General features: G+C 35.5%; 1 protein-coding gene across 1 annotated transcript in view; it reads right to left on the bottom strand.

Annotated features, from left to right (window-relative positions):
- gpc1b (glypican 1b) overlaps nt 1-27,548 on the bottom strand; it is a gene marked incomplete in the record, with an annotated part of 161,602 nt that overhangs the window by 48,015 nt on the left and 86,039 nt on the right. The window contains 2 exon segments of the mRNA NM_201020.2: nt 2,414-2,805; nt 22,266-22,424. Of these exon segments, the coding sequence (NP_957314.2) occupies nt 2,414-2,805; nt 22,266-22,424 (551 nt within the window).

The raw sequence follows: 27,548 nt of genomic DNA, 5'->3' as shown, positions 1-27,548 counted from the left end.
GGCGTGGCTTATTTTTTCTACTGCAAGCTGATTGGATGTAGTAATCAGAGCTTAACATTAAGCCTGCCAACCTACCAAATGCGGGTAGATTTCAACTGTGGCGTGTTAGATTGACACCCCACTAGCCACTTTGGCTGGTTGAAAATAATTTTTAAATTGTAATTTTCTTAAAGCAGGGTTCCACTATAAGCATGGCCCAATATTTTTACAAAAATGCACAATCGTGTGCAAAATCATGCAAGCTCCCGTTTACTTACGCAAAGGAAACGTGTCTCGAGGAAACGCAACTGGTGTGATCGGTTCTCTTCCAAACAGACTGGACAAAATGCTATGATCATGCACTCACAATCCTGCTGCTTTTAAGAGCTCAAGATTTWTATATATATATATATATATATATATATATATATATATATATATATATATATATATATATATATATATATATATATATATATATATATATATATATCCTTTTCTAAGCGGTCACTGCTTTCGATTTAATTATTATTTAAACAGATTATTAACTAGGCTAACATAAACCATGTGTGCGTGATTATCCTTTCATTATTATACACGGTGTTTTTTTTTTTTTTTTTTACCTGCTTTCGTTTGTTTGCTCAGTTATTTTTGTTAATTTGGTTTAATGATCTTATGTATGTTTTTTTTTTTTTTTTTTTTTTTTACAATGACATTGCTTTAATATGAGATAAACTTCCCATTTTTATATAGTTAACTGGTGATCTGGGACCTTTAGCCAGAACAGATTACTGTGCATATTTTAGATGCATGACAATAATTCTTTTTTGAAAGTCAATTTTTTTAAAGAAAAGTTTTGTTGGATTAAACAAAAAATAATTTATTTGTTTTTGGTGTGGTCAAAGATAAGTTCGGTGAATCCCTAATTTTGAGCCCTTCATTCAGAAAGAATAAGAAAAGGGTTTTAAGAGAGTTATCACAACCTAGCTGACTCCTTCTTCACACGCTGTCGAGATCCTGAACTGCAAATGTTTCGAAACACTGCTCGGAAGCATTTTGAAACACTCAGGTCACGTGACTAAAGACTCAAAGACTTGGTCATTTCACAAGAATTTTGTGACCTGGTGAATATGCATTTGACTGACAAGCTTGGAAAGGAAAGGTAAGGTAAGGTAAGGTAAAACTTAATTGTTTCAGTTAGGGTAATTTGTCTTGGGCTCCTGCCCTCTTGCCCTCTGCAGCTGCAGTCAACAATACAAACATACAAAAAAAACATACGAGTATATAAACAAAAAAACCTATACCCCTACCCCCAAAAAGGTGCACACCTCCACATTTACACATAAATAAACAAAAAAGAAATACTCAGTCTAAGCCCCACTATTTAATAAAAAGCTTGATGCTCAGAGGATAAAGAGCTTTTATTTCTGTTTAATCTACAGCAAGGTACTCTAAACCTTACCCCGAAGGTAACAACTTATACTCATTATGCAGAACATGTGATAGATCCCAAATGATTTGTTGAACAAAACCAAAACCACCATCGCATGTAGCCTAGAAGTGTTGTCAAAAGTGTGATTTTCGGTAACGATCGGTTCTGAGATTTTCAAGTGTCCATTTCCCGCTAACATTTGAGAACTGTTTAGAGCGTTGTGTGAAAACGGTTATTGGTGAACACCTCTAATTGGCCATTGTGTTCACATGCTCAACAGAAATGACGTTAATTGGCCATAAAAAAATGTTGTTTAATTATAATTTTTTTTAATTGTTATTGTTTTATTTGATCAAAGCTGCCTCAGTAATTAAAGGATGCTCTTCAGTAGTAGTATATGACCTGAAGATCAGTAGGATATCATGGGCAATATCCATTTGAAGTCAGAATTATTAGCCCTCCTGAATTATTAGCCCCCCTGTATATTTTTTCCCTAATTTCTGTTTTACAAAGAGAAGATTTTTTTAACACATTCATAAACATAATAGTTTTCATGACTCATTTCTAACAGCTAAACTCTTTTATCTCTGCCATGATGACATTACATAATATTTTTTCAAGACACTAGTATTCAGTTTAAAGTGCAATTTAAAGGATTTACTAGGTTATTTAGGCAAAAAATGTTAATTAGGCAAATATTGTATAACGATGGTTTGTTTAATAGACAATAAAAAAATTGCTTAAGTGGGCTAATAATTTTGACCTTAAAATGATTTTATTATTATTTTTTTATATAAAAAATATTTTATTCTAGCTGAAATAAAACAAATAAAACTTTCTCCAGAAGAAAAAAATACTATAGGAAATACTGTGAAAAAATCTTTGCTCTGTTAAACATAATTTGGGAAATATTTGAAAGAGGAAAGAAAATTCAAGTGACTGAACAAATGTAGGCATGTACATTGAGGTCTTTTATTGGGGGATATCTGTAAAGTGTCTTACCTGTGAAACTTTCCGCACCGCCTCTCCGCTGATCACTAGACCCTGCACAAACGTCCGGGCTGCAATAACGGTGCGTGTGATTTTGGTCTTGAGCTCTCTGGGCGTTTCACCAAATGGTTTGAGCTTTTCGGATTGTTTGGCTACACACTCCAGATACTCCTCTCCAATACTGTACTGCGGGTTTAAAGCTTTGAAGAGTCTGTCCAGCAGACGAGCCCAGAATTCATTCAGCGCCTCCTCCAGGTTGACGTTGGAGCCTCGGAAATAGCGGCGAAGATCTGAGAACAGATCCTGAAACACCTTCGACATCTGGGAGAAGAGAGATCCAAACCCAGACTGGAAGGAGGATTGGAGAGAAGCTTCAGAGCGGTTCAACAGCTCCAAGAAATACTCTACAAACACACAAACAAATAAAGAACAATACATTAAGAGACCTTCACCAGTATGCTTTCTATTAATAAAGATTTCTTTATTTATATAGCATTTTTAAAGTACAACTGAAATCAAAACTAACCATATGATCTGGTTAGCTAACATTGCTAGTTTTGTGGTGAACAGTTCATCGGCATGTCATTTAGAAAAAAATATATATATATATATTTGTAATATTTGTATATACTTGCCCTTGTAATATTTAATTGATATGTCAAAATGTACTTTCTTTTTTTTTATTTTTTTTAGCTAAATTGTCAAATTTAGGCTGTTTCTCAATATGTGTTTGTAACAAAGCGGATGCACCACGCTACGCACATAGGGATAAGGATGACTGTATATTAAAAGAGAGTCCCCTTTCCTGCTCCCCAACCACACACACACACACAGGCCAAGTTGTCGAAAAAGGGTAACAGATTTATTAAAAATAAATATTTACAATATAAAAACAGGGGAACAAAAGGCCAAAACAACAAACAAAACAAAGTGGGCTACCTAATATCGGATCTCTTACCTAAACCCAAAATAAAGTTCTGTAAATAAACCAACAATTCTACCCTCCTTGACTATCCATTAAACAGGAGCAAACGTGACAAAAGAAAAAGGGCCTTCTCTTATATCATTCAGAAGTGAATAAATATTTAGCCACAGCTAATACAGAATACTATTACCGTTTTTAACAGAGTATCTCACCAGATGACTTTGGAAAAGGGTTGCGGATAAAGGAAACAATCATCCACCGCTAATGCAAGTCACCATTCTATTACCGTATTTAAGAGAGTATCTCACAAGATGACTTTGAAAAAGCGTTTCAGACAGAAAGATATCACAGTGATCTGCTCACATACATAACAGCTAAGGGAAACAGGAAGAGAACTCAAACAGCGCCAACAGAATGCTTTTATAATTTGCGCTGCCCCTCTCACAGCTATACCTGATCTCCGCTCATATGGAGAGAGAGAGAGAGAGAGAGAGAGAGAGAGAGAAAGAAACAAATAAGGGAGGATACAACACACACAGGAACAGTACACACCAGCATTGTCAAAAAAAGTTAATCAATATGTAACAGTGTTCTTCAGCGATATTGCGTGCTTGTGTTCTCGTGTAAAGTCATCATAAATCATCAAAGTTGAGTTCCAAAACTCAAGGCTGCAAGAATGACGTGTGAATGTTCCCGGATGTATTCTTGATACCGACGATGCTTGGATGCAGACTTCAGTGCAAAACTCGCTTGAGAAGTCCCAGAAATAAATGTGAATAAAGGTGGGAAGTCCAGCACTCTATACCTGTTTATTATTAAAGTTCAGAAATAACCCAGCATTTTTTTAGTGTAGTAAATTTATTTAAAAATTAAGTCAACAAGTTTACTCACTTTTTTCAAGTAAAGTCAACTAATCGTTTTAAAAACAACAGATTTGCTCACTTATTTAAGTCAATTAATCATTTTTGCAGTGGAAGCATGAAACAAATCACATCAATGAACTCAAACCAGGTCAAAATGAGTCTTAACCGTACAATTAATCTCCACTACTTTAAATCTTGTGTGTTTGTGTTTAGAGATCTTCTCTATACATTACACCAATAGGATTACATCTTTACTAATGCTTTCATGATGAAACCCAGAACAGAGAGTAATAAATAAGACCTGCATCTGATCATAAACACATTAATCAAACTCTAGAAATGACATATAAAGGATGATAAAGGACTTGATGAAGCATTTCAGACATCCATATTAAACAGATCATTGATTTTGAAAGGCATTTTTGTGCTGAAATGACTGTTTCTGGACTTCAGTGTAAATCCCATCACAATCACATCCCCATACACTGAGGACCGACATCCATCTTCTCTCTTCACGCTTCGATGGACACTTTTCTCACTTTTTCGTTTCAATAAAAGTGTTTTACCACTGATCCAGGTGCCTCTGTCTTGGCTCTGTCAATCTAGACATTGAGTTTTAGAGTCTATGAACACCACATTCACATTTTGACAGAAATATTACAATATTATACTATTATTACCATTCATTACTTGTGTTTTTGTTTGTTTTTCATTATAAAGCAATGACAGCTCTATGTCTACATCACCATTTCAACCATAATGAAAGTTTTAATTTAATTTAAAGCTTTAATTGTTCCTTCTACATTAAAATATATCAAGTTCACCTTAAGATGAAAATGTTAAAGTAAGACCTTTTTAATACTCATGTATTGCTTTTTTTCATGTATATTGTTACAGTTTAACATGCAACACTGATGTTAACTCTATTAAAAACTACATACACAAATACCTATAACATAGATAATGTACAGTATTGTAGATACAGTTGAAGTCAAAATTATTTGCTCAATAATTTTCAAGTGCTGTTTAACGGAGAATAGATTTTTAACACATTTTTAAACATAATAGATTTGATAACAAATATATAATAGCTTTTTTTTAATTAGTCTAATGAACAATTACTAATTTAACAATGTGATGAACAATATTGACCTCATAATTATAAAAAATAAAAAAATAAATAAAACTTTTATTCCAACTAAAGTACAAGAAATAAGAGTTTCTCAAGAAGAAAAACTGTGAAAATGTTCTTGTAAGCATCACTTGGGAAATATTTAAAAAACAATACAAATGTCATGCATTTTCAAAAATGAAGGCATGAGAACTGTCACTGGGTTGGCATCTTCTCAAAAAGTACATGTTTGTAATTAAAGGGTCCTTATTAATGCCTTAAGGGTCCATTAAATTATATAAATTTGTACTTCTAGACATTTTAGGTACTAATATATACCTTTAAAGTACCAATATGGACTCTTATCCTGAGTAAAAACGTGTACCTTTTGAAAAGGTACCACCCCAGTGACTGGTTTATTTCCACCCGTTTCATATGTTATCACTCGATGGGCGTTATAAGTGGTTATCAGCTGATAGATATTGGCCAGTAGGGGCCTTCTAGTAGGCTCAGAAGGCTGTTATCATCCATTCACATGGTTAATCAGTTATCCTAATAAAGAAGACTCAAGATCCACATCTGTTTTTACATAACTGTGACAATTGGGTTTAGGGTTGGGGTAGACATTAATAAAATACAATTAATGGGAAATTTAATATATAATATAAATAATTCTTGTTAACTTCCGGCCACAGCTGTATGTGATCTATAGCTTATTAACCATTTAGATGAATAATAAGCCTTCTGAGCCTGCTAGTAGGCACAGAAGGCTCCTACTGGCCCATATTTATCAGATACTGTAAGTGATAACATTAGAATCAGCTGTTATTTCTGTGAATGTGGCAGAATTGCCAATAATTCCACTAACTCGTGTTCTGAACTTTTACTCTTGCTCAGATTTAATCTTAACTCAACGTTGCATATCTACACGATGTGATTATTGCGAATGTACACTCTCACAAATAAAGGTACGCAAGCCGTCACTGGGGTGGTACGTACAAATTTGTACCAACAAGGTACATATTAATACCTTAAGGGGACATATTAGTACCTAAAAAGTACAAAAGTGTTCCTCTTAAAATTTGTAGGTACTAATACAGTATATACCTTTGAGGTACCAATTTGGACCCTTCAAGTCCAAATGAGTACCTTCTGAAAAGGTACCACTCCAGTGACAGCTTGTGTTCCTTTATTTCTGAGAGTGTACACATTGCGATATTGATGCTGAAACAATATATAGTGCAGCCCTAGCTGTAACTATTGACCTCCATAGTATTTGTTTTCCCTACTATGGATGTCAAAAGTTACAGGTTCCCAACATTTTTCAAAATAACTCCTTTTGTGTTCAACAGAAAAAAAGAAACTCAACTGATTTAAAACAAGAGGAAGGTGAGGAAACAATGACTCAACTTTAATTTTGGGTGAACTATCCCTTTAAGCGTCTGACAATTTTTTGGGGTCATTATATTAGCTGACTTCACATCCTGACTTTTAATAAAGAGAAGCCGATATAAAAAAAGCAAACAGGAAGGCCATGCGAGGTGGATGGTGAGTTCTTTATATTCCTGTCACACTCCTCTGACCCTGCGCCTCGTCTCTCTCCTCCATCTATCTCTCTGACAGGCGCGCGGGTGTAATGATATCAGCCATCGTAACACAACACGCCGGCCTGTTCATTTGTGGATATACCCGTGATGGAGAGACAAGCAGCTGGAGACTCAGAGCGATGGAATGAGACCAGAGACAGGAGAGAAGAGAGGGATTTGAATGTGATTACGTATAATTGTGTTTGCGCATTGTGACAAAGTGCTGAACGACTGAATTACAGAAGCACCAGCCCTCCCTTGTTTGATTCATTATTTTAATGCATACACACACACAAATACACACACCTTTCACGTGACAACACACATTTCATAGACAATTTCCCACTATGATATTTCCCTTGCTGAAAATCCAGCTTAAACCTGCCTAGGCTGGTTGGCTGGTTTTAGCTGGTCGACCAGGCTGGTTTTAGAGGGGTTTTGGCCATTTCCAGGCTGGTTTCCAGACATTTCCAGCCTGGTCCTAGCTGGTCAGGCTGGAAAATGACCAGCCAAATCCAGCAACAACCAGTTTGACCAGCCTGGTTTAAGCTAGATATAGCTGGTTTTGGCTGGATTCCCAGCTTGGCTAGGCTGGTTGAGCTGGTTTTAGCTGGTCATCTCCCAGCCTGACCAGCTAAGACCAGGCTGGAAATGGCTGGAAACCAGTCTGGAAGTGGCCAAAACCCCTCTAAAACCAGCCTGGTGGACCAGCTAAAACCAGCCAACCAGCTTAGGCTGGTTTAAGCTGGATTTTTCAGCAGGGTCACTACCCTAGTTTTACTAAAAGCCATGGCAATAGAGCTAATGATATGTCATGTGTCATCAACTAAACTACCTGACAGAAGTCTTGTCGCCTATCAAAGTTTTAGGAACAACAATAACTTGACTTCTAGTTGATCATTTGGTATCAGAGGTGCCTTATATGAAAGACTCTAGATTACATTTATTTGACTAAAATAAAATATGATCATGCCTTAATTTTTAATTATTTATTAAGGGCAGTAAGGTCTGACTTTAGACAAAAGTCTTGTCACTAAACAGAAATAATGTACAGCGTAGAATATAAAATCATGCTGCACTGGAAAAGGAATTAACATTGTGTATGACTCCCATGACCTTGGAGGACTGCATCCATGACTGGTGACTGGGCTGGCCAATCCTGGAGCATCTTGAGCTTCTTTGCTTTCAGGAACTTTGATGTAGAGGCTGCATTTTGAGAAGGAGCGCTATCCAGCTGAAGAATTTGCCCTCTGCTGTGATTTGTGAAGTAATTGGCAGCACAAATGTCTTGATACGTCAGGCTGTTGATGTTGCCGTCCACTCTGCAGATCTCTCGCACGCCCCCATACTGAATGTAACCCCAAACCATGCTGGTTCCAATAGGTCTTCTGCAGTATTTTTGATGATTGGGATGCAGTTGAACAGATGATTCATTGGAAAAATCTACCTTCTGCCACTTTTCCAAGTGATCATGTAGTGTACATGTATACAGCCCATAATGTGATAATAAATAATGAACTATAACTTATGCTTGCATCACCCAGACAAATGGATTATAAAGCTCTCTTAATTATAAGTAAATGCTGCATTATATTGTTTGCAAGAATGTGCTTTATGCACATTTCAAGCGTTTCAAACAAAATTACACTTTAAAATATACATTTTATCCCATGTTAACGTTTCTATAGATTGCAATTACTATGCAAGTTTTTAAAATCAAATCTGTATTTTAAAGGTTTTTATTGAGGCATATGTTGATATGTTATTTGCCTGTAATTTTGTACAACATTTTATTCTATTGTTTTAGCATTGATATCGCAATTCACAATAGTCACATTGTGGGTATACACAATGTTGAAGCTTGAAAATGATTTTTTTTCCCCTTCATTTTGTCAATTGGTGAAGTTTGTTCCTCGCCACTGTCATCACTGGCTTGCTTGGATCGGGACTTGGTCGAGCTGTGCTTCAGTGGATTTGATCTTCAGTGTTTGATTTCAGCAGTGAAAATTAAATCACACTGAACTGAAATAACTTCAACTCTGAAATCTGGACTTTACTAGAACTATATTAAGCAGTTCTGACACAATCTACATTGTGAAAAGTGCTATATAAATAAACATGAACTGAATTGGACGTTCAGACTTTATCATAATTTATCATTACGCAATTGTTTTTTGAGGCCTGTGACTTTGGGAGGGTTTAAAAAGGATTCAGGCCTAAGAAATTGTACTGTTTGTAACATTTACAAATTAATAACAATAAATTATATTGAACTGTTTATAAAATGAAGACTAAGCAGTGTTATTTTACATTTGATTATTCAATTACTGTACTGTACACCTGAATCTAGTTCGACTACTCTGAAAACAATAAAATGCTGTTTATTTAATTGAATTAATCTTATTCTCTGTTGAATTTCTCTATGTTTTTAGATTGTTTCTTATATTTTATGCAGATGCACTCCCCTACATAATCATCCTATGCTCAATCTAAAATGATAGGCAAATTCTTTCCAAATATTTATTCAAGACATCAAGTAAAATTGCATGCACATCGCAATATATATATATATATATATATATATATATATATATATATATATATATATATATATATATATATATATATATATATATATATATATATATATATCGCAAAAAAAAAAAAAAAAAGAAATCACCTTGTAAGATTTTTACAATAAAGTGCAGCACTAGTTAGTACTTTATGAATTATGAAATAATAATAAAAAAATGTAATATTACCAAAAATATAGTATTGTAAAGTAGTATTAACAAAAAATATAATATTAAAAAAAGAATATGAACTGGACTTGATCCTGTGTTTCTGACTTAATCCATATTTTTGTGCTTTATGCACATATGTGTATACTTAATAAAATAATGTCTCTTTTGCATACTTGAATATAAAATTAAGAAAACTGGTAATAAAGATAAAATAATCAATAATAGATCTCAATAATAGTTTAGACTGGTTATCAACCAGAGCCAAGAACACATTCCTAAAAGACTCTTTAATTTGAACAGCATATTGTAACAACCAGCGATCGCTCCCCAGAGGATCGCTGGTTCTCACACGAACTCAGGACTACATTTCCGCATTCCCCAGGACTACACATTCATACATGCACTGCTCCCAAACACGCACGCCTGCTCACTCATGTTTCCTGATTGCAAGCACCAGCTGAGCCTTGTTCACAGACTGATTTCATTCATTCATAAGTCACTCTCTCACACTACCAGTTGGCCGAGTCTTGTTTCCCTGTGTACATTACAACGCGTTTCCCTGTCTTGTTTCTCTGTGTTTAGACCCTAGCCTCGTATCCCAGTTATCCTGTTTAGCCCATTTGCCTGTTTAAACGTTTACGATTCTGGACTGCCTTTATATACCTGTTTGCACCTGATGACCATCGCTTGCCTGACGTTTTGAATAAACTGCATATTGGATCTTACCTCCTGTGGTCTCCTGTCCCTCCACCCCAGTCCTGGTAACACATATATATGCTCGTGTTAGTCTTTCTGTTTTTCTTATGCTAAAGTTGCCATAATCTTGGATCCGGAATGTATCCAGAGCAGATAGTTGTCATGGACATCGTTAAGTCAAGAGAACAGTGATAGGCGTGTATTTGCGTTAAGATGGATGTATTCATAAGAAGACATGCCACCATTGTCATAAGAACAAATAATAATATTACACATCTGAATATTGGGCGTATGAATACATTGTGAAAACTAAATAAAAGTAGATGCGCGCTAAATAAACAGGGCTGAAATAAAACTAAATACAATGATGCACAGGACAGGACAAATTATGATAGAATAGAATAGAAATTGAAGATTATTCCAGCTAAACTGAATCAACATTCAGATATTTGTCCTTCACACAACAAACAAACACAGATTTTAGCATTTGTCCTGTGAAAGGCTGCAGGCTCCGTCACCTCAGCTGAAGAGGTGTGATGGGGCCATGCAGAGCCACAGCCAAAAGGTCATGTTCTCCACCTGCAGCTCTGTCTAAACCAGCATCAGAGATCATGTACTGGAGCGTATATGAATTTCAGAGAGCTTTATGGTCACAGAAGAGCTCTTTAAAGCCATACGTGCTCCACTTCAGAGGGACTCATAAACTCAACAGCTCTGTCTGAAGGGTCTTAAATCAGACAGTACAGCAGCTGTGACCTGAATCTCCGCTTCGTAACATTCATGTCAACCCCAGCCCTCCAGTCTCCACAGGTGCACACACACAGGTGTATCTGCATGTCAATGCAGTATAGGGTATTGTGTGCTAAAAATCTAAATTTTGGGGTCAGAAAGAGTTTAAGTGTTTGGATTGAACTGCTCAAAAGTGACAGTAGAACTTTCTCAATGCAGCAACACAATGCATTTAAACATTTTGTGTGGCCAAGACAATCTGCTGAAGTTAAAAATTAACATCAGAATGGGGAAAAAGTGACTGGTGCCCTTACACAAGTGCATTTTTGTTTCAATAATGAAACTGCTGCTTGCCTGGACTAGTGTTTTTATAGTGTCTAAGAAAGTGACCTCCGTCTCCTCTTTACAATGTAAAACACATGGTACTTGACTATTTACTCTCCCTGGGCATGCACATATTTTATGGCATTCATACTTGTCTCTGACTGTTTGTGTAATAGTCATATGAAAAAAAGCTTGACGAATCAGGAGACGATACGCAATAGTACAGAAGACCAATTAAAGGTCGATCTTTGATAGCTGTGCATTCGTTTTCAAAAGTATGCATTTCAATCTGTCCATACTGAAACAAAACGCCAACCTGATTTCACAAAGTAGGAAATGTTGCTGGATTAACATCTATGTTGATCCTGGAACAACATTCCAATCAGCCAATCAGAATTAAGGGACACGTTTACAGTTTATGTTAAGTTTAGGCTTATTTTTCTACATGATGGTTATCCAAATATTACTCCGCTCTGAATTTGGGAGTAATTTACAGTTATGGTTGGGTTTAGGGGTAGGGAATAGGTATGGATTACATTTTCCTACAAAAATTATTTTCCAGGATCAACAAAGATGTTAATCCAGGACTGCATCGTACTCAGCAAAATCATGACGTGCGAAATGAAAACCAGCAATTCTAATCTAACAGGGTCTTTAGCATTTTCCAGGTTCAAGCAGTAGTGTGGACCAGGTGTACACCAGGTACACTAGGTGTAACAAACCATTTTTTCTAACAAACCTTTAAGTAAAGTATTGCATATAGAGAGAATAGTGTTTCTACAGGTGGTTTGTCAAGCCCACTCACCTTTGTAAAGCACACTTAAAGGCTGATTTATACTTTTGCATCAAGCGCATGGGTATGCTCCGGCAGAGCCTTCGTGCGGTGGCTTAGCATTTCCCGTGACTGATGCCGACGCTGATGTGCACCTCCTGAAAAATTTAACTACACGTTACATCGATGCATAGTGCAAGCTCTGTGATTGGTCGGCTTGGTAGCTGTGATGAGTGTAAAGGATGCTAATAGCCGTGAACCTGATGGAGCGAGTGTTTACAAGTGTTGAGTCTCGCGAAGGAGCTTCAGATGGAAACTTTTGCTTTGCGTTTACCTTATGATTAAAGTTGTTGCACAGCCGCTGGTACCCACCTCTGAATAAGCACGTTTTAGCTACATGTACAGTAGCGTTCAGAAAAAAAAAAAAAAACACCCGCAAAGAAGCTTGACACAAAGGAACATAAAAGGCTACTGCCAGCTAGCATTTTGAAGTGTTATTGCAGAGCAACACAAACAGTGTGAAGTAGTATAAATAAACAGCTACACACAAGGCAGGCACCATGGGTCACGCCGATACATAAACCAGCCTAAAAAAAATGCTTGTAAGAAAATATATGGTGCCAATTTGCAAAATGGCCAGACTGGTTCAGCTGACCGAAAGCAACAGTAAATCAAACACCTCCCTTTATAACCAAGGTCTACAGAAGAGCATTTCTCAATGTTCAACATGTCCAACATTGAAGCAGATGAGCTACAACAGCAGAAGAACATCAGACACACTCCTGTCAGTTAAAAACAGCAAACAGAGGCTAAATTTCACAAATGGTGGAATGGACCACAGAAGATCAGTTTGCCTTGATTAATAAGCCTTTATATGTTCTGAAATGTTCATAAGGTGGGGTCAGAATTGTGCTTTTAAAAAGAAATAATAAGAGCATGGACTCATTCTGCCTTGTGCCAGAAATTGAAACAGGTAGTAGTGGAGTTACAGGGGTGTGGGGGAGATTTTCTTTGTCAAACGTTGTGTTACTATACACAATTGCTAACCACATTTATATCTTGAGATGACAATGGATTCCTGAAGTATAAATGGCCTCCACAGTCAGCAGATCCTAATCCGTTACAATACTTTTGGGATGTGTTAGCATGGAAGTTTTACATTATACAGCTACCAAAACCACAGCAAATGTGTGAAAATCGTATATCAATATAGACCAGAACAGGAATGTTTTTAGCATCTTATTTAATAAGTGCAATGAAGAATTAAGGCACTTCTGAAGGCAAAAGAGAACCCAACATTCAATTCAATTTACCTTTATTTCTATAGTGATTTTACAATGTAGATTGTGTCAAAGCAGCGTCACATAAAAGATCATAATAAATTGAAACAGTATAGTTTAGTTTCAGTGTTTAAGTTCAGCTTGGTTTAGCTCAGTTCAGTGTGGTACTAGCAGGATGTACCTAAAAAAGTGACTGGTGAGTCTACTGTGCAGTATATATGCTACACCCCAGCCAACAATCAAGATCCAGAAAATAAAGAAGAATAAATAAAAAGTAACAACTCTGCAAGTGTGTGAGCAAGAAATTCTGGGATCATAGGTCTGTGTTAGTGTGGGTCTACCTCAACGTGTTTTGCATGACAACACGAAACAACCAATAAGAACCCATGACAGAGCAGATGTCCTTGTTGCAGATGACATCATCATAGATGACCTCCACCAGGAAATAATTTTCCTGAATGACTCAGTGTAATTGAAAATATTCTTTGAATATATCAGCACTGAAAGCGCTCGCTTGATATTCAAACTCAAGATAATGAAAGCATTCAGCTAAAAATACCATCACCAATTAAATCAACAGTGTTTCAGACAAAAGCACCAGTAAACAAGGGAAGTCATAAATTGAACAATGTGCTCTAAAAAATGGGATTTATTATCTTCTTTGCTGTGATTTGATTAAATATGTTGTCTGTACCATATAACACGTCTGCTTCTAATTTGTTTCTTGAAAGTCTTTTTCTACCACTGCTGTTTAGCTCTATATCGAAATGAGGGCAGATGTTTTTAATGTGAGTGTGTATCTGCGTTTGATATAGTACATTCAGACATTGTCCCCTACAGCGAAAAAAAGCCACTCCTTATGAATTTGCTCATGAAACGCTACTGAGAATCTCTTCAGCCCTACAGAGAATGCAGTAACCAACACAAACACACCCTAAAATCACATTGGCATGGCCATATTTAACCTCCTAAAACATCACAACAGCTTATTATGCTTGAACATACCTTCGGTTGTGATTTTAGACAAAACAAACTTTCCTAGAGACAAACCTTTCAGCACAAACTCAACACTTGATGACATATATAAGTGCACTGACAATAAGAGAAATGAAAGGGAGTATGACAAGATTACATGATTACAGGAGAAATCTATGATGGATGAATGACAAGCAGACTGATAGAAGGAATGATATATGGATATGATGAATGAGCTGCAATAGATGAGAGTATGCATTATTAGATGAGTGGGTAGATAAGAGGGGTGGATGTATTGATAGATGAGTGGATGGATAAAAAAAGAGGGAGGGATAGATTAATAGATGGGTGGATGGATGGATGAAACATGGAGAAGTGGATAGATAAGAAGGAGGGATAAATTGATAAATAGGTAGATGGATGGATAAAAAGAGGGGGAGATAGATTGATGGATGGGTGGATTGATGGATCAAAAGAGGGAACATTGGATGGATGGATGAATGGATCAAAAGAGGGAACATTGGATGGATGGATGGATGGATGGATGGATGGATGGATGGATCAAAAGAGGGAACATTGGATGGATGGATGGATTAATGAAAGGAAATTATGGGAGGATGGATATTAAAAGAGGCAACATTGGATGGATAGATAGATGGATATAAAGAAGGAGGGATGGATTGATAGATGGGTGGATTGATTGATCAAAAGAGGGATCATTGGATGGATGGATGGATGGATGGATGGATGGATGGATGGATGGATGGATCAAAAGAGGGAACATTGGATGGATGGATGGATGGATGGATGGATGGATGGATGGATCAAAAGAGGGAATATTGGATGGATGGATGGAAGGATGGAGAAACTATGGGAGGATGGATAGATTAAAAGAGGGAACACTGGATTGATCGATGGATGGATGGATAAAACAAAGAAGGGATGGACGGATAGATGGGTGGATGGATGGATAAAAAGTGAAGGATGAATTGGTAGATGGGTGGATTGATGGATCAAAAGAGGAAACATTGGATGGATGGATGAATAATCTATGGGAGGATGGATGGATCAAAAAAGGGAATATTTGATGGATGGATGGATGGACGAATAAATGGATTGCTAGATGGAAAGATGGATGAATGAATAAACTATGGAAGGATGGATGGATCAAAAGATGAAATATTGGATAGATGGATAAATGATGCATAGATGGATGGATGGATGGATGGATGGATGGATGGATGGATGGATGGATGGATGGATGGATGGACGAATAAATGGATTGCTAGATGGAAAGATGGATGAATGAATAAACTATGGAAGGATGGATGGATCAAAAGATGAAATATTGGATGGATGGATAAATTGATGGACGGACGGATGGATGAATGGATGGATGGATGGATGGATGGATGGGTGAATGGATGGATGGCTAGATGGATTGATGGATGGATGAATAAACTATGGGAGGATGGATGGATCAAAATAGTGAATATAGGATGGATGGATGGATGGGTGGATTAGTTATCCTAATTAACCTAGTTAAGCCTTTAAATGTCACTTTAAGCTGTATAGAAGTATCTTAAAACAATCTAGCAAAATATTATTTACTGTTATTAGAAATTAGTTATTAAAACTATTATATGGGGTGGGGTGGGGGGGGGGGGGGGTAATAATTCTGACTTCCTTGGTGTTCACAATTCCTCCACCTTTTTCTGCTCCTTTAATGGTCAATGTTGGATTATTAGTTAATGTGGAAAGAACATCTTTTTGTTTTCTAGTTAGATGTAGTTTTTTTTAAACGGTGCTTTTTCGGATTCTTGCGTAATTTTTTCCACATCATTTTCAACAAGTCTACAAAGGTGTTTACTGAATGATTGTGAACCACTGGAGTAAAAGTGCTCTTAGGTTTAAATCGTTGTGTATATGGGGTTCCATTTATATTTAAATGTAAAAAATCTCCTCAAAACGACAAACAATAGACTGATAGATTAAACGAATGATACAGAAACAGATACACCACTCTTCACTGCCAATTTTTTCTCTAAATTCTTCAGAAAAACGATCCATAAAACTAAAACTGGATACGTCTGAGAGAAAGAACTAAAAAGAACCTGAAATCAATACAGAATTAGCAACATCTCCAGAGATTTACGATCTGAGAGGCTTAGCCCCAATTTGCTGTAAATTGATCGCATTTCCAGATAGTAAAAAGCAGGAACTGGAAACAAACGTTCATGTTTTTGACAGCACACATGATTCAGAGAGGCTGTTTTATTATGTTAGCAATAAATATTGTCACATATTGCATTGTTAATGCCTTGAGTCTTTCAAATCTTACATAAATACCTGCATGCGCACACACATGCATGCATACGCAGCGTATAATCCACTAGACTGCTTACTGTGCCAAGCGTAATTCATGCTGGGAAACACACACTGACCAGATCTCCTCGCTGTGCCACAGCACTCGAGAAATAATCACAGTTCAAGCCTTCCTGCCACAAACACACCACAATATGTGTGTGTGTGTGTGTGACTGAACACACACACAAACACACTCAGACTCCTGGAGGTGAGCTGGCACAGACATGTTTTAAACCCCTAAATTGGCACTTATGAACTCCAGAATGACAGAGAGACAGACTTTTTTCAACTTTAAGTACCAAAGACACCCAGTAGAAGAGAGAGAGAGAGAGATGTGTGAGTGTGTGTGTGTGTGTGTGTGTGTGTGTGTGTGTGTGTGTGTTTATACAGCATATATTGCATCAGTTTGTTACATCCAAATGCCTATATGCTTTAGACAATATTATATTATATTGCATTGCATTGCATTATATTGTATTGTATTGTATTGTATTGTATTATATTATATTATATTACATTATATTACATTATATTATATTATATTATATTATAGTAACGCAGTGGCACAGTAGGTAGTGCTGTCGCCTCACAGCAAGAAAGTCACGGGTTCGAGCCACGGCTGGGTCAGCTGGCCTGTCTGTGTGGAGGTTCTCCCTACGTTTGTGTGGGTTTCCTCTGGGTGCTTCGGTTTCCCCCACAGTCCAAAGACATGCGGTACAGGTGAATTGGGTAAGATAAATTGTCCATAGTGTGTGTGTGTGAATGTATGAGTGTATGGATGTTTCCCAGAGATGGGTTGCAGCTGGAAGGGCATCCGCTGCATAAAAACGTGCTGGATAAGTTGGCAGTTCATTCTGCTGTGACGACCACGGATTAATAAAATAAGCTAACTAAGCAGAGTATATTATATTATATTATATTATATTATATTATATTATATTATATTATATTATATTATATTATATTATATTATATTATAATTACGTATAAATATATATTACATAAAACAAACATACAAATGTAGTAGATATGACATGGTTAACCTGTGTCACGTGATTGTGATGGAGGGTCACACTCAAAGGGTTACGTAGTGTGTTTATATTGGGCACCAGTTCATTCACAGCGATCGAGAGAGGTGGTGAACGGGGAAGCGGTATTCTTTGTTGAACAATCCAAAATCAAATCAAATCTGTCAAAATATCAAGGTATGTTTTTTTATTGGGAAAATAAACGAGAGAAGACATTGTAACAACTTCTTGCCTAGTTTATATTTTTATTTAATGTTTGCGTCACAAATCATGTCTCTGGTTTAGCCTCTCAGCTGTTGGAGTATACTCCAATTGTTTTGTTTTTTTTCATTTCTCAGTGAATGAATGTAGGTAATTTATTTTGGTGTATTTGAACAAAACAGATTTATTAAATGATTCTGTTCATTAAAATAATATTTTAGCCACTAAACACCATTAGAAATAGAAATATAATACAATTTAATCCATGCAAAGTATTGGAAATAAAAATGACAAACTACAACATGTCAACACAATTTTATACATTTGTTGTTTCTCTTGAATTTCGACCTCCTAAACTTTTGATTTAATATTTTTCATTAACAAACATTTGAGTATACTCATTTTGGACCATTATACAGTATTTTGTTAGATTAGCTCTAAATTTGGCTTCAGTACTGACTAACCTAATATATATGCACAAATATAATTTTGTAAAGTTTCTATAAAAACTATTAATTTAAATTGGAGATTTGTGCAGGCTCATTCTGAAAACATACCCCTATATCCATTTCTTGAGAGCACCAAATACATCACAGGAGCTACATTTTTTTTGCAGCTTTCGTTTTAACCAAATACTAGAGGCCACTGCGCACGATCAGACTCAGATTTCTCTCGCTAGTGTCATTCACATCTACTGTTCTTACGTTACTCCACCAGAGGCTGTTAAGTCGACTGACTTACAGAATGACTGACTGACTGACGGACTGATCAACTCACCCACCCTCAAGTGGGTCAATGTTTTTCAGTAGAAGTTTAGTAATACATGCTTCAGTGAATCCAATTCATGAATGTATTTAAATGACATTTAATTTATTAATAAAATTATTAAATAAACAATAAAATGAAAATGATTAATTTTCAGTGTTTTGAAGGACATTTAGTGATTATTTTAGAGGTTACTGTAGGTCAAACTATACAAATTATGTGTCTAATGTTTCTTTTTTTAGGCTGCATGCAGATTTAAACACAATGTGTTTTTGAATACTTAAGATGTCTATATGTGCTCTAGAATTGCCAGCTTTAGATGAATGAAATTTTTTTCATAGCATTGATTTGTGAGATAATGATTCACAATGGTATACACCGTTATAGGGGGATCAAATGTATATTTATATTATACATTTTCATTATTAATATTTAACATATAGATCAGAGATCAGAGAAAACAATTTCTTACTATTAAAGAGATGAGCATACATCTTTTGACGTCCTTCAGAGGGTATCAATCGTTAATTAATGCAGAGTTCAGACTGCATGATTTTCAGAGAAGTCGTGTCACTGATATTTTCACACTGCAAGACTATCTGGGTTAGCGTTCTTTTGGTGCTGTGTTTACACTGTAGGATGGATCGGCGACAGGAGAGTTCACACTGCATGACTTTAAAATAGGAAGAATCACAGACAGTTTTGTCCAATCTACGTCTTACAACCAAACAAATGCGAGAAGTGACATTAAACATGAGGTTATGTAATGTATCTTTCAATATTAACTACATAATGGAAAAAGAAGGATTTAGCTAGAAACTTGTGTTGCTTACCTGGCTTTTGAAGAGAATTAGCAATCTCTTCTCAACTTTTTTTTTACTTTTCGACCTGATTGTGATATTGACTAGATGACAAGTCAAACAGACATAGTGCTCCTGCCAAATTTACACTAGTTTTTCCTCCATTTCTTGGGTCCAAATAAACTGAAAATGAATTAACTCCCACTGGCCTGCATGTACCTGTACTAGTGGATGCTGCTCTCTTATTGGCTGTAAGTGATCGCGGACGTTAATTTCAATCAGAACACGTTTCACATTCCACAAATATCTGACCGGCATCAACAACTCATCGGCGAATCTTTCATAACATGTCGTTGTTGTTGATAGTTCATACTGAGTAATTGTTACTCACATGACCAAACACCGATTGGCCTGTAATTTCAGGCATTTGTCTGCGATTTTTCAAAATGAGTCAAAATCAGGGCTAAAATCATGCAGTCTGAACTCGGCATCAGGGGGTCAATCCCCCAACTACCCCTCCTTCCCTAATCTTTTCCTAATGATGACCGAAATGGCCGTAAACACCCAGCAGGCAGAAGATGGCAACATGATGCCAGATTGACGTTGTACCCTAACTTCATGGGGACGTTGCATTTTCTTTGGAAATGAAAATCGGTAGCGTCAGAACTCAACGTCAGACCAACATCAATGCCCAACCCTAAACCAATCAAATATCAACGTATAATGATGTCGCAGCTTGAAGTTGTGTGGATGTTGCCACTATGACATCTATCAGATGTTGGATTTTGGTTGCCATACCTGATGAATTAATGTCAGTATTTGATGTCAATATGACGCTGGTTTAAGATGTAGGCTCAACAATGCATTTTGATTACTTTCTAACAACCTAAAATCGACCAAATATCAACGTCATAATTGGACATCAAAATAGCGTCCCTAGCCGCTGGCTAGCCAATTGAATTTTGGTCACCTGACATCACAACCTAAATCTAACCTAATATTACCATCTTGTAATGTTATGTACCTGCTGGGCAATGACTAAATGCACTACAGAATGTTACGTTTACACACACATGCACAAATTACATGTAAACGCATCAGCTTTTCACAGTGTAATACTCACTACTCACTATACTCTTGAGTACTTTTGAAATGTCTACTTTTTAAACATACTTTGAGTAATATTTAAAACAGATACTTTAGCTCTACTTGCACTACATTTTTAGGCAAGGAGTGGTACTTTTACTTGAGTATGGGCAAAACTGATAGCAGCCAGAAAGCCATCCACACAGAGGTAAGCAGTCAGCTGGTAAGCGTGAAAAGGCAGGGCATCATACTGCCCTATAACATTTGTTTTAAAGAAGAAATACAGCCATACGTACTTCTGGCTACATAATTTGCAATCTCCAGAAATCTATTTAGGGCTACGTTTTCAGAATGAGCCTGTGTTGGATTTGTGAGGGGTTTACCCATATATGTTGGGCACTATAAATACAACACAGCAACAATATATAAGACATAGAAATAAAATGTTTTTAAAATTGACTATTTGTTTGTTCTTTTAAAATTGCAACACCTGCAACAGCAACACACATAATGCAATCCACTGTGTGCAGCACGCTTTTATGTCACTTAGAAGTTGTTTGCCCGTAACAGACAGAACTAATCAAAACAAATCACACACCCACACACACACCATTATACACAAAAGGCAAAAACGCTGATTAAAACGCCTACACAGCGAGACAGTATTATAAAGCCAGAGTAAGATCAAGAGAGAGAATTATATACCGAATAGATATACACAACAATATACACACTAATGCAAGACAAGAGTTAATGTGAGAACTTCATATTGTTTGATCTCTGACTTTCCAAACACAATCACTCAGTTAAAAAGGCACAAAGAACATCCACGCTAACAGTATTAAGCAGGAGCGCGTGTGTGTGTGTGTTTGTGTGTGCAAGTGAGAAATCCTCACAAACACACTGAGAGACCATCTGTCTAATGCTGCAAGCTTTTATCAGTGGAGCTCTTAGACATCAAGCACTGGCCTGTATGGACAAACTACTAGCTGTCATCCTCAGTACACTAGATCAGTTCTTCTCAACCACTTGACATATATATGAGTACAACTGTGTTTTGGAATTGAAAAGTAAGCTTTTATTTTATGAAAATTATTTACCTCATAGCAATTTTTTGTTTAAGAACAGCTGTTAAACATTGATAGACAGACCTGTTGTGTGTTCTTAGATTGCTAATCGATTGCATATGCTGCTTTTGTTGAAGCCGTTTGTCTGCATTTCTTCAACTCATTTTTAAACCAACCATCGATATTAGTTAATAGTGGAATAATAGAATAAAGTTAAATGTGGAAAAACTACATTACCCATGATGCTCTACAGAAAATTCCACCAATCAGATTAACAATGAGCTAGATACAGAATTAGCTCTTAAATGCATATAATAATTACTGCACATGGATAACTATTATTTTAAACCAATAATGAGAATGCAGTTTATTTTAATATTATTATTATTATTATTATTATTATTTACTTTATATCAATAAGAATTTAGGCAAAAAAAAGTGCGTGTGACGAACAACCGTATAACCCTAACCTGACGGTAAACCTATAGTAGAAAGTGACCTTCTTGCACGACAATGCATGTGATATTTAGCAGACAGTAACTTACCGTCGAAGCTCTTGAACTGTCCGTTGAGCTTGGCCTGTAAGGAGCGTCCAGACTCTTTCACCTGCGTCTCAAACTCTCGTCTGCTCAGGTTCAGGAGATTCTCCTCCATCACAGACGTGCAGCAGGTGTAGCCCTGAGCACACACGCGGAGGTGCTCGCCTGGCAAAGACAGAGACAGTTTACAATGTTAGCAAGATCTGCATTTAGCCGTCACCAATCCTCATTTATTGGTTGATTTGTTAATTCATTGATTCATTTGTTCATTAATTAATTCATTGGTTCATTTATTCATTAATTTGCTCATTCATTCGATTCCTTCATTTGATCAATGATTTATTCATTCATTGATTCATTAATTGATTCCTTCATTCATTTCTTTGGCAAAGAGTTCATTCATTTGTTGGTTCATTGATTGATTGATTGATTGATCAACTCATTCATTGATTTGTTCATTTGTTTATTCATTGATTTGTTCATTTGTACTTTCAATGATTAATTTATCTATTCATTCATTTGTTCATTCATTCGTTCATTCATTGACTGATTTCTTCATTTGGGTACGCATTCATTCATTCATTTGTAAATTAATTCATTGAGTCATTCATTCTTTCATTTATTCATTTGTTCATTCGTTTATTTATTAATTCGTTAATTTGTACATTCATTGATTCTTTTATCTATTCATTCATTTGCTTATTCATTCATTGATTCATTTGTTCATTCATTAATTCATTCATTGTTATATTCATTGATTCGTTCATCTGTTCGTTCGTTCATTTGTTTGTTTGTTCATTGATCCATTAATTTATTGATTCATTTATTGATCCTTTCATTGATTCGTTCATTGACTCATTCATTGATTTGTTCATTCATTCGTTGATTGATTCATTAATTGATTCATTAATTGATTAATTCATTCACTCACTCATCCATTCATTTATTTATTCATTCAATAATTCATTTAATCATTGGTTTGTTCATTCATTCATTTGTTCATCTGTTCATTCATAGATTTGTTCATGCATTGGTTCCCTTCATTCATTCATTCATTCATTCATGGTTTTGTTCATTCATTTATTCTCAAAATTGTTGATTGACTGAATGACTGATTAATTTATTCATTAATATTTAACCAATAACATGCAAGGAGCAATTTATGATGAGCCATTTGTAATTTAAAAAACTGTCAGGCTTTGGTCATAAAATTGACTGTGTGCAGACATTCATTTCTAATTATCAGACATTTCCTTAAACCACCTATAAAGGAGGCTTGAGGCATTGATAGACTACTGCAGTTCTCAAGAGATAAAGACTGATCGATTGACTGAGCATTTGCAAATGACACCAACAGTTTTTCAACAGTGTACAGACGCAGTGTCTACTAGCAATGCAACAACCACAATAACCGGTTCCTGTTTATATTGTTTTACATTACATGATACATATTTTACAATGTGATTTTCCCTCTGAAGCCATTGCTCTAGTTTGCAGCATCGCACAGCTGACCTTAAATGAAGCCTTAAATGAACAAAGCAAATTTCTGATAATTTACCAGCTTTCCCTTGCTAGAAATAATAGTATTTAGAATAGAAAAAGAATTCATTTATAGGTCATTATAAATACACCAGTATTTATACAGTATTTTAGGGCTGCACAATTAATTCAAATGAAGTCGAGATTGTGATTCAGGAAAAGCTGTGATTTTATTATTGAATCATCTCACAGAAGGATTTATTTTAAACGCTTGCTGAAATTGAGGTGAATAATGAGGTAAATAGTTTAAATGACCCTTCAGTGATGGATCTGTCAATGTGCCTGTTCTGTGATTGACAGATCAACATCACAGCACAGTTATATAATAGAGAAAAGAGAGGGAGGGGGAGGGGGGGCTGTAAATAGTAATTGAAAGTTTCCACTCAATCGACTGGTGTTCAGCCGTGGTCAAATAGTGTACTATAGAAGCAATGACACAATCAGTCAATGTTAAATCTCTCTCTTTCATAATCAGAGTTCAGCGTTCAATGATCATACTAGCACGACAAATATTCAGGATTTCTTTTAGCAGTCAGTGTATGCAAAAAAACACAAAGGAAAAATAGTTTAACATTTGTTTAGAACATCATCGACAGTAAAACTACACAACAACAACAACTACTACTACTTATTACAAAACAACCACTACTACTACTCCTACTAAAACCACTACTAACTACAAAACAACAACAACTACTACTACTACTACAACTACTGCCAATACTACTACAACAACTACTAATTATAAAACAACAACAACTATTACTACAACTACTAATACCACAACTACCACAACTAGGCTACTAATATCACTACTACTACAACAACAACTACTACTACAACTAAGACCACTGCTAATACAACTACTAATATCACCACCTCTACTTCAACAGCAACAACTACTACTAATTACAAAACAACAACAACAACAACAACAACTACTACTCTTAAAACCACCACCTCTACTTCAACAACAACAACTACAACAACTACTACTAATTACAAAACAACAACCACTACTACAACTAGTACTACTACAACTACTAATACCACCACCTCTATGTCAACAACAACAACAACAACAACAACAACAACAACAACAACAACTACTACTACTACTAATTACAAAATAACAACAGCTACTACCACCACTACTACTAATTACAAAACTTTTACTACTGTTACTACAACTACTAATACCACAACTAGTAATACCACAACAACTACTACTACTACACAACTACTAGTAATCCACAACTACTATTACCACTTCTACAACTACTATTACTAATACTACAAATTACACAACAACAAAAACTACTACTACAAGTACTAATACCACGCCTTCTACAACTACCAATACCATTACTTCTACTACAACTATTATTGATTACAAAACCACTACTACAACTAAAACTACTAATACCACCAAAACTACTACAACTATTATTACCACTACCTCTAAACAACAACAGCAGCAACAACAACAACAGCTACTACTTCTACTACAAAACAACAACTACTACCAGTAATATAACTAATAAAAAACAACAACCACTGCTACAATTGCTACAACTACTACCACAACTGCTAATGCCATAACAACAACTTCTACTACTACTACTACTACTACTACTAGCAATCCACAACTACTACTACTACAACAACTACTACTACGAATACTACTACTACTTAAACAACAACTAAAACTACTTACAAAATAACAACTACTACCACTACTACTATTACTACTACTACTACTACTACTACTAGCACTAATACCATCACTACTACTTAAACAAAAACTACAACTTCTACTACTACTAATTACAAAATAACAACTACTACCATTACTGCTACTAACTACAAAACAACAACAACAACAACCACTAATACCAGTAACAACAACAACAACAACAACTACTTCTACTACTACTACTGCTACTAATCCCCAACTACAAGTAATCCCAAACTACTACTAATACCACCACCTCTACTACTACTACCACCATGACAATGACAACGACATCAACAACAACTACTACTACAACTACTATTACTACTACTAGTTACAAAACAACAAAAACTATCACTACTACTACTACTACTACTACTACTACTACAACCTACACCCCAACCACCAACTACTACTACTACTACTACTACTACTACAACTATTACTATTATTACCACTACTAATACCACAACTACAACAAAAACAACAACTACTAATGCGATTATTACTGCTACTAAAACCACAACTATTGCAAACACATAGTCAGAGAGCTAGACTGCCTTTAAATCAGGCAAACGGTTCTTTTAACAGAAAGGAGCCACACCAACATTATTATTTACTGCTATATTGGTCCACAGAGATGCGTGTACTTGTGTGTTTGTATGAATCTTGTGTGTCAGTGTCAAAATACAGTAAAAAGCCAAGTGTCTACCTGTGTGTATGTGTGTATGTCAGCGACAAGATTGTTCCTCTAAAGAGCTGGGCTTTTCAGTCTTTTCTGCAATCCAAGGCCAGAGGAAGAGACAGGGAGACTCACTTTATTCCCAGCTATCACACATAAAACACACTGCATCCAGATAGAAATTAATGCACTCTTATCTGAGCTTAATTTTACTGCTAAAGATGGTGTACAGGGCCTTGAAAAGAAAAACACTGGATGAAACCCACAAGACTAATGTGTTTGGCCTCCAACATCCAGTGCAACACAATTAAAGCAGACAGTGACAAACTGACAAACTGTGTTGATGTGAACAGGGCTGGTTTCAGGGCAGAAAAATAATACAGATGGGAAGGGATTTGTTGTGATTTATTTTAAAAGGCTGTGGATTGACTGAATCTGTGTCCAGCAGATAGAAAAAGAATTCAGTGTCATTTATTACAAGTAAAGTAACATAAAGTAAAATTAAATAAAAATAAAATAAATAATTTAATTAATTCAAATAAACAAATAAACAAAATAAGAAAAAAAAATCAATTGATAAATTAATAAAATAAACCAAATCGAAAGAAAAAAAAATAGAAAAAAATTAAAAATCAATAAATAAATAAAATAAAACAAATTAAAATAAAGTAAATGAATTAAATAATACAAATAAACAATAAATAAAATAAAGCTAAACTAAAATAAATTATAAAAAAATAGTATAAATTCAAATCAACAAATAAATAAAAGAAAAACTATTAAATTAAAATAAATAAATAAATTAATTAAAAAACATTAAACAATAAAATAACATTAAATGAATTAATCAACAAATAAATAAAATTAAATAAAAAATACAAATAAATTAATAATCAATTAAAATAAACAAATAAAAACAATAAATTAATTTAATTAAAATGAACAAATAAAACTAAATTAAATTAAGTAAATTAATTAACTAACTAAAATCAACAAATAAATAAAATTTATTTATAAAAAATAAACAAATAAACAATAAAACAAAACAAAATTTAAATACATTTTCTTAGCCCTTTTATTAATCTAGGGTCGCGACAGCGGTCGCCAACATATTCAGCATATGTTGCACACAGCGGATGCCCTTCCAGCTGCAACCCATCTCTGGGAAACATCCACACACTCATACACTACAGACAATTTAGCCTACCCAATTCCCCAGCGGAAAACGCGGGGAGAACATGCAAATTCCACAAAGACACGCCAACTGACCCAGCCGATGCTCGATCCATCGACCTTCTTGCTGTGAGGCAACAGCACTGCATCACCGTGTTTC

Source organism: Danio rerio, chromosome 2 (genome assembly GCF_049306965.1).
Source record: "Danio rerio strain Tuebingen ecotype United States chromosome 2, GRCz12tu, whole genome shotgun sequence".
NCBI classification, from domain to species: domain Eukaryota; kingdom Metazoa; phylum Chordata; class Actinopteri; order Cypriniformes; family Danionidae; genus Danio; species Danio rerio.
Note: the sequence above shows the minus strand (reverse complement) of the source record. Positions and strands in the feature narration are given on the sequence as shown.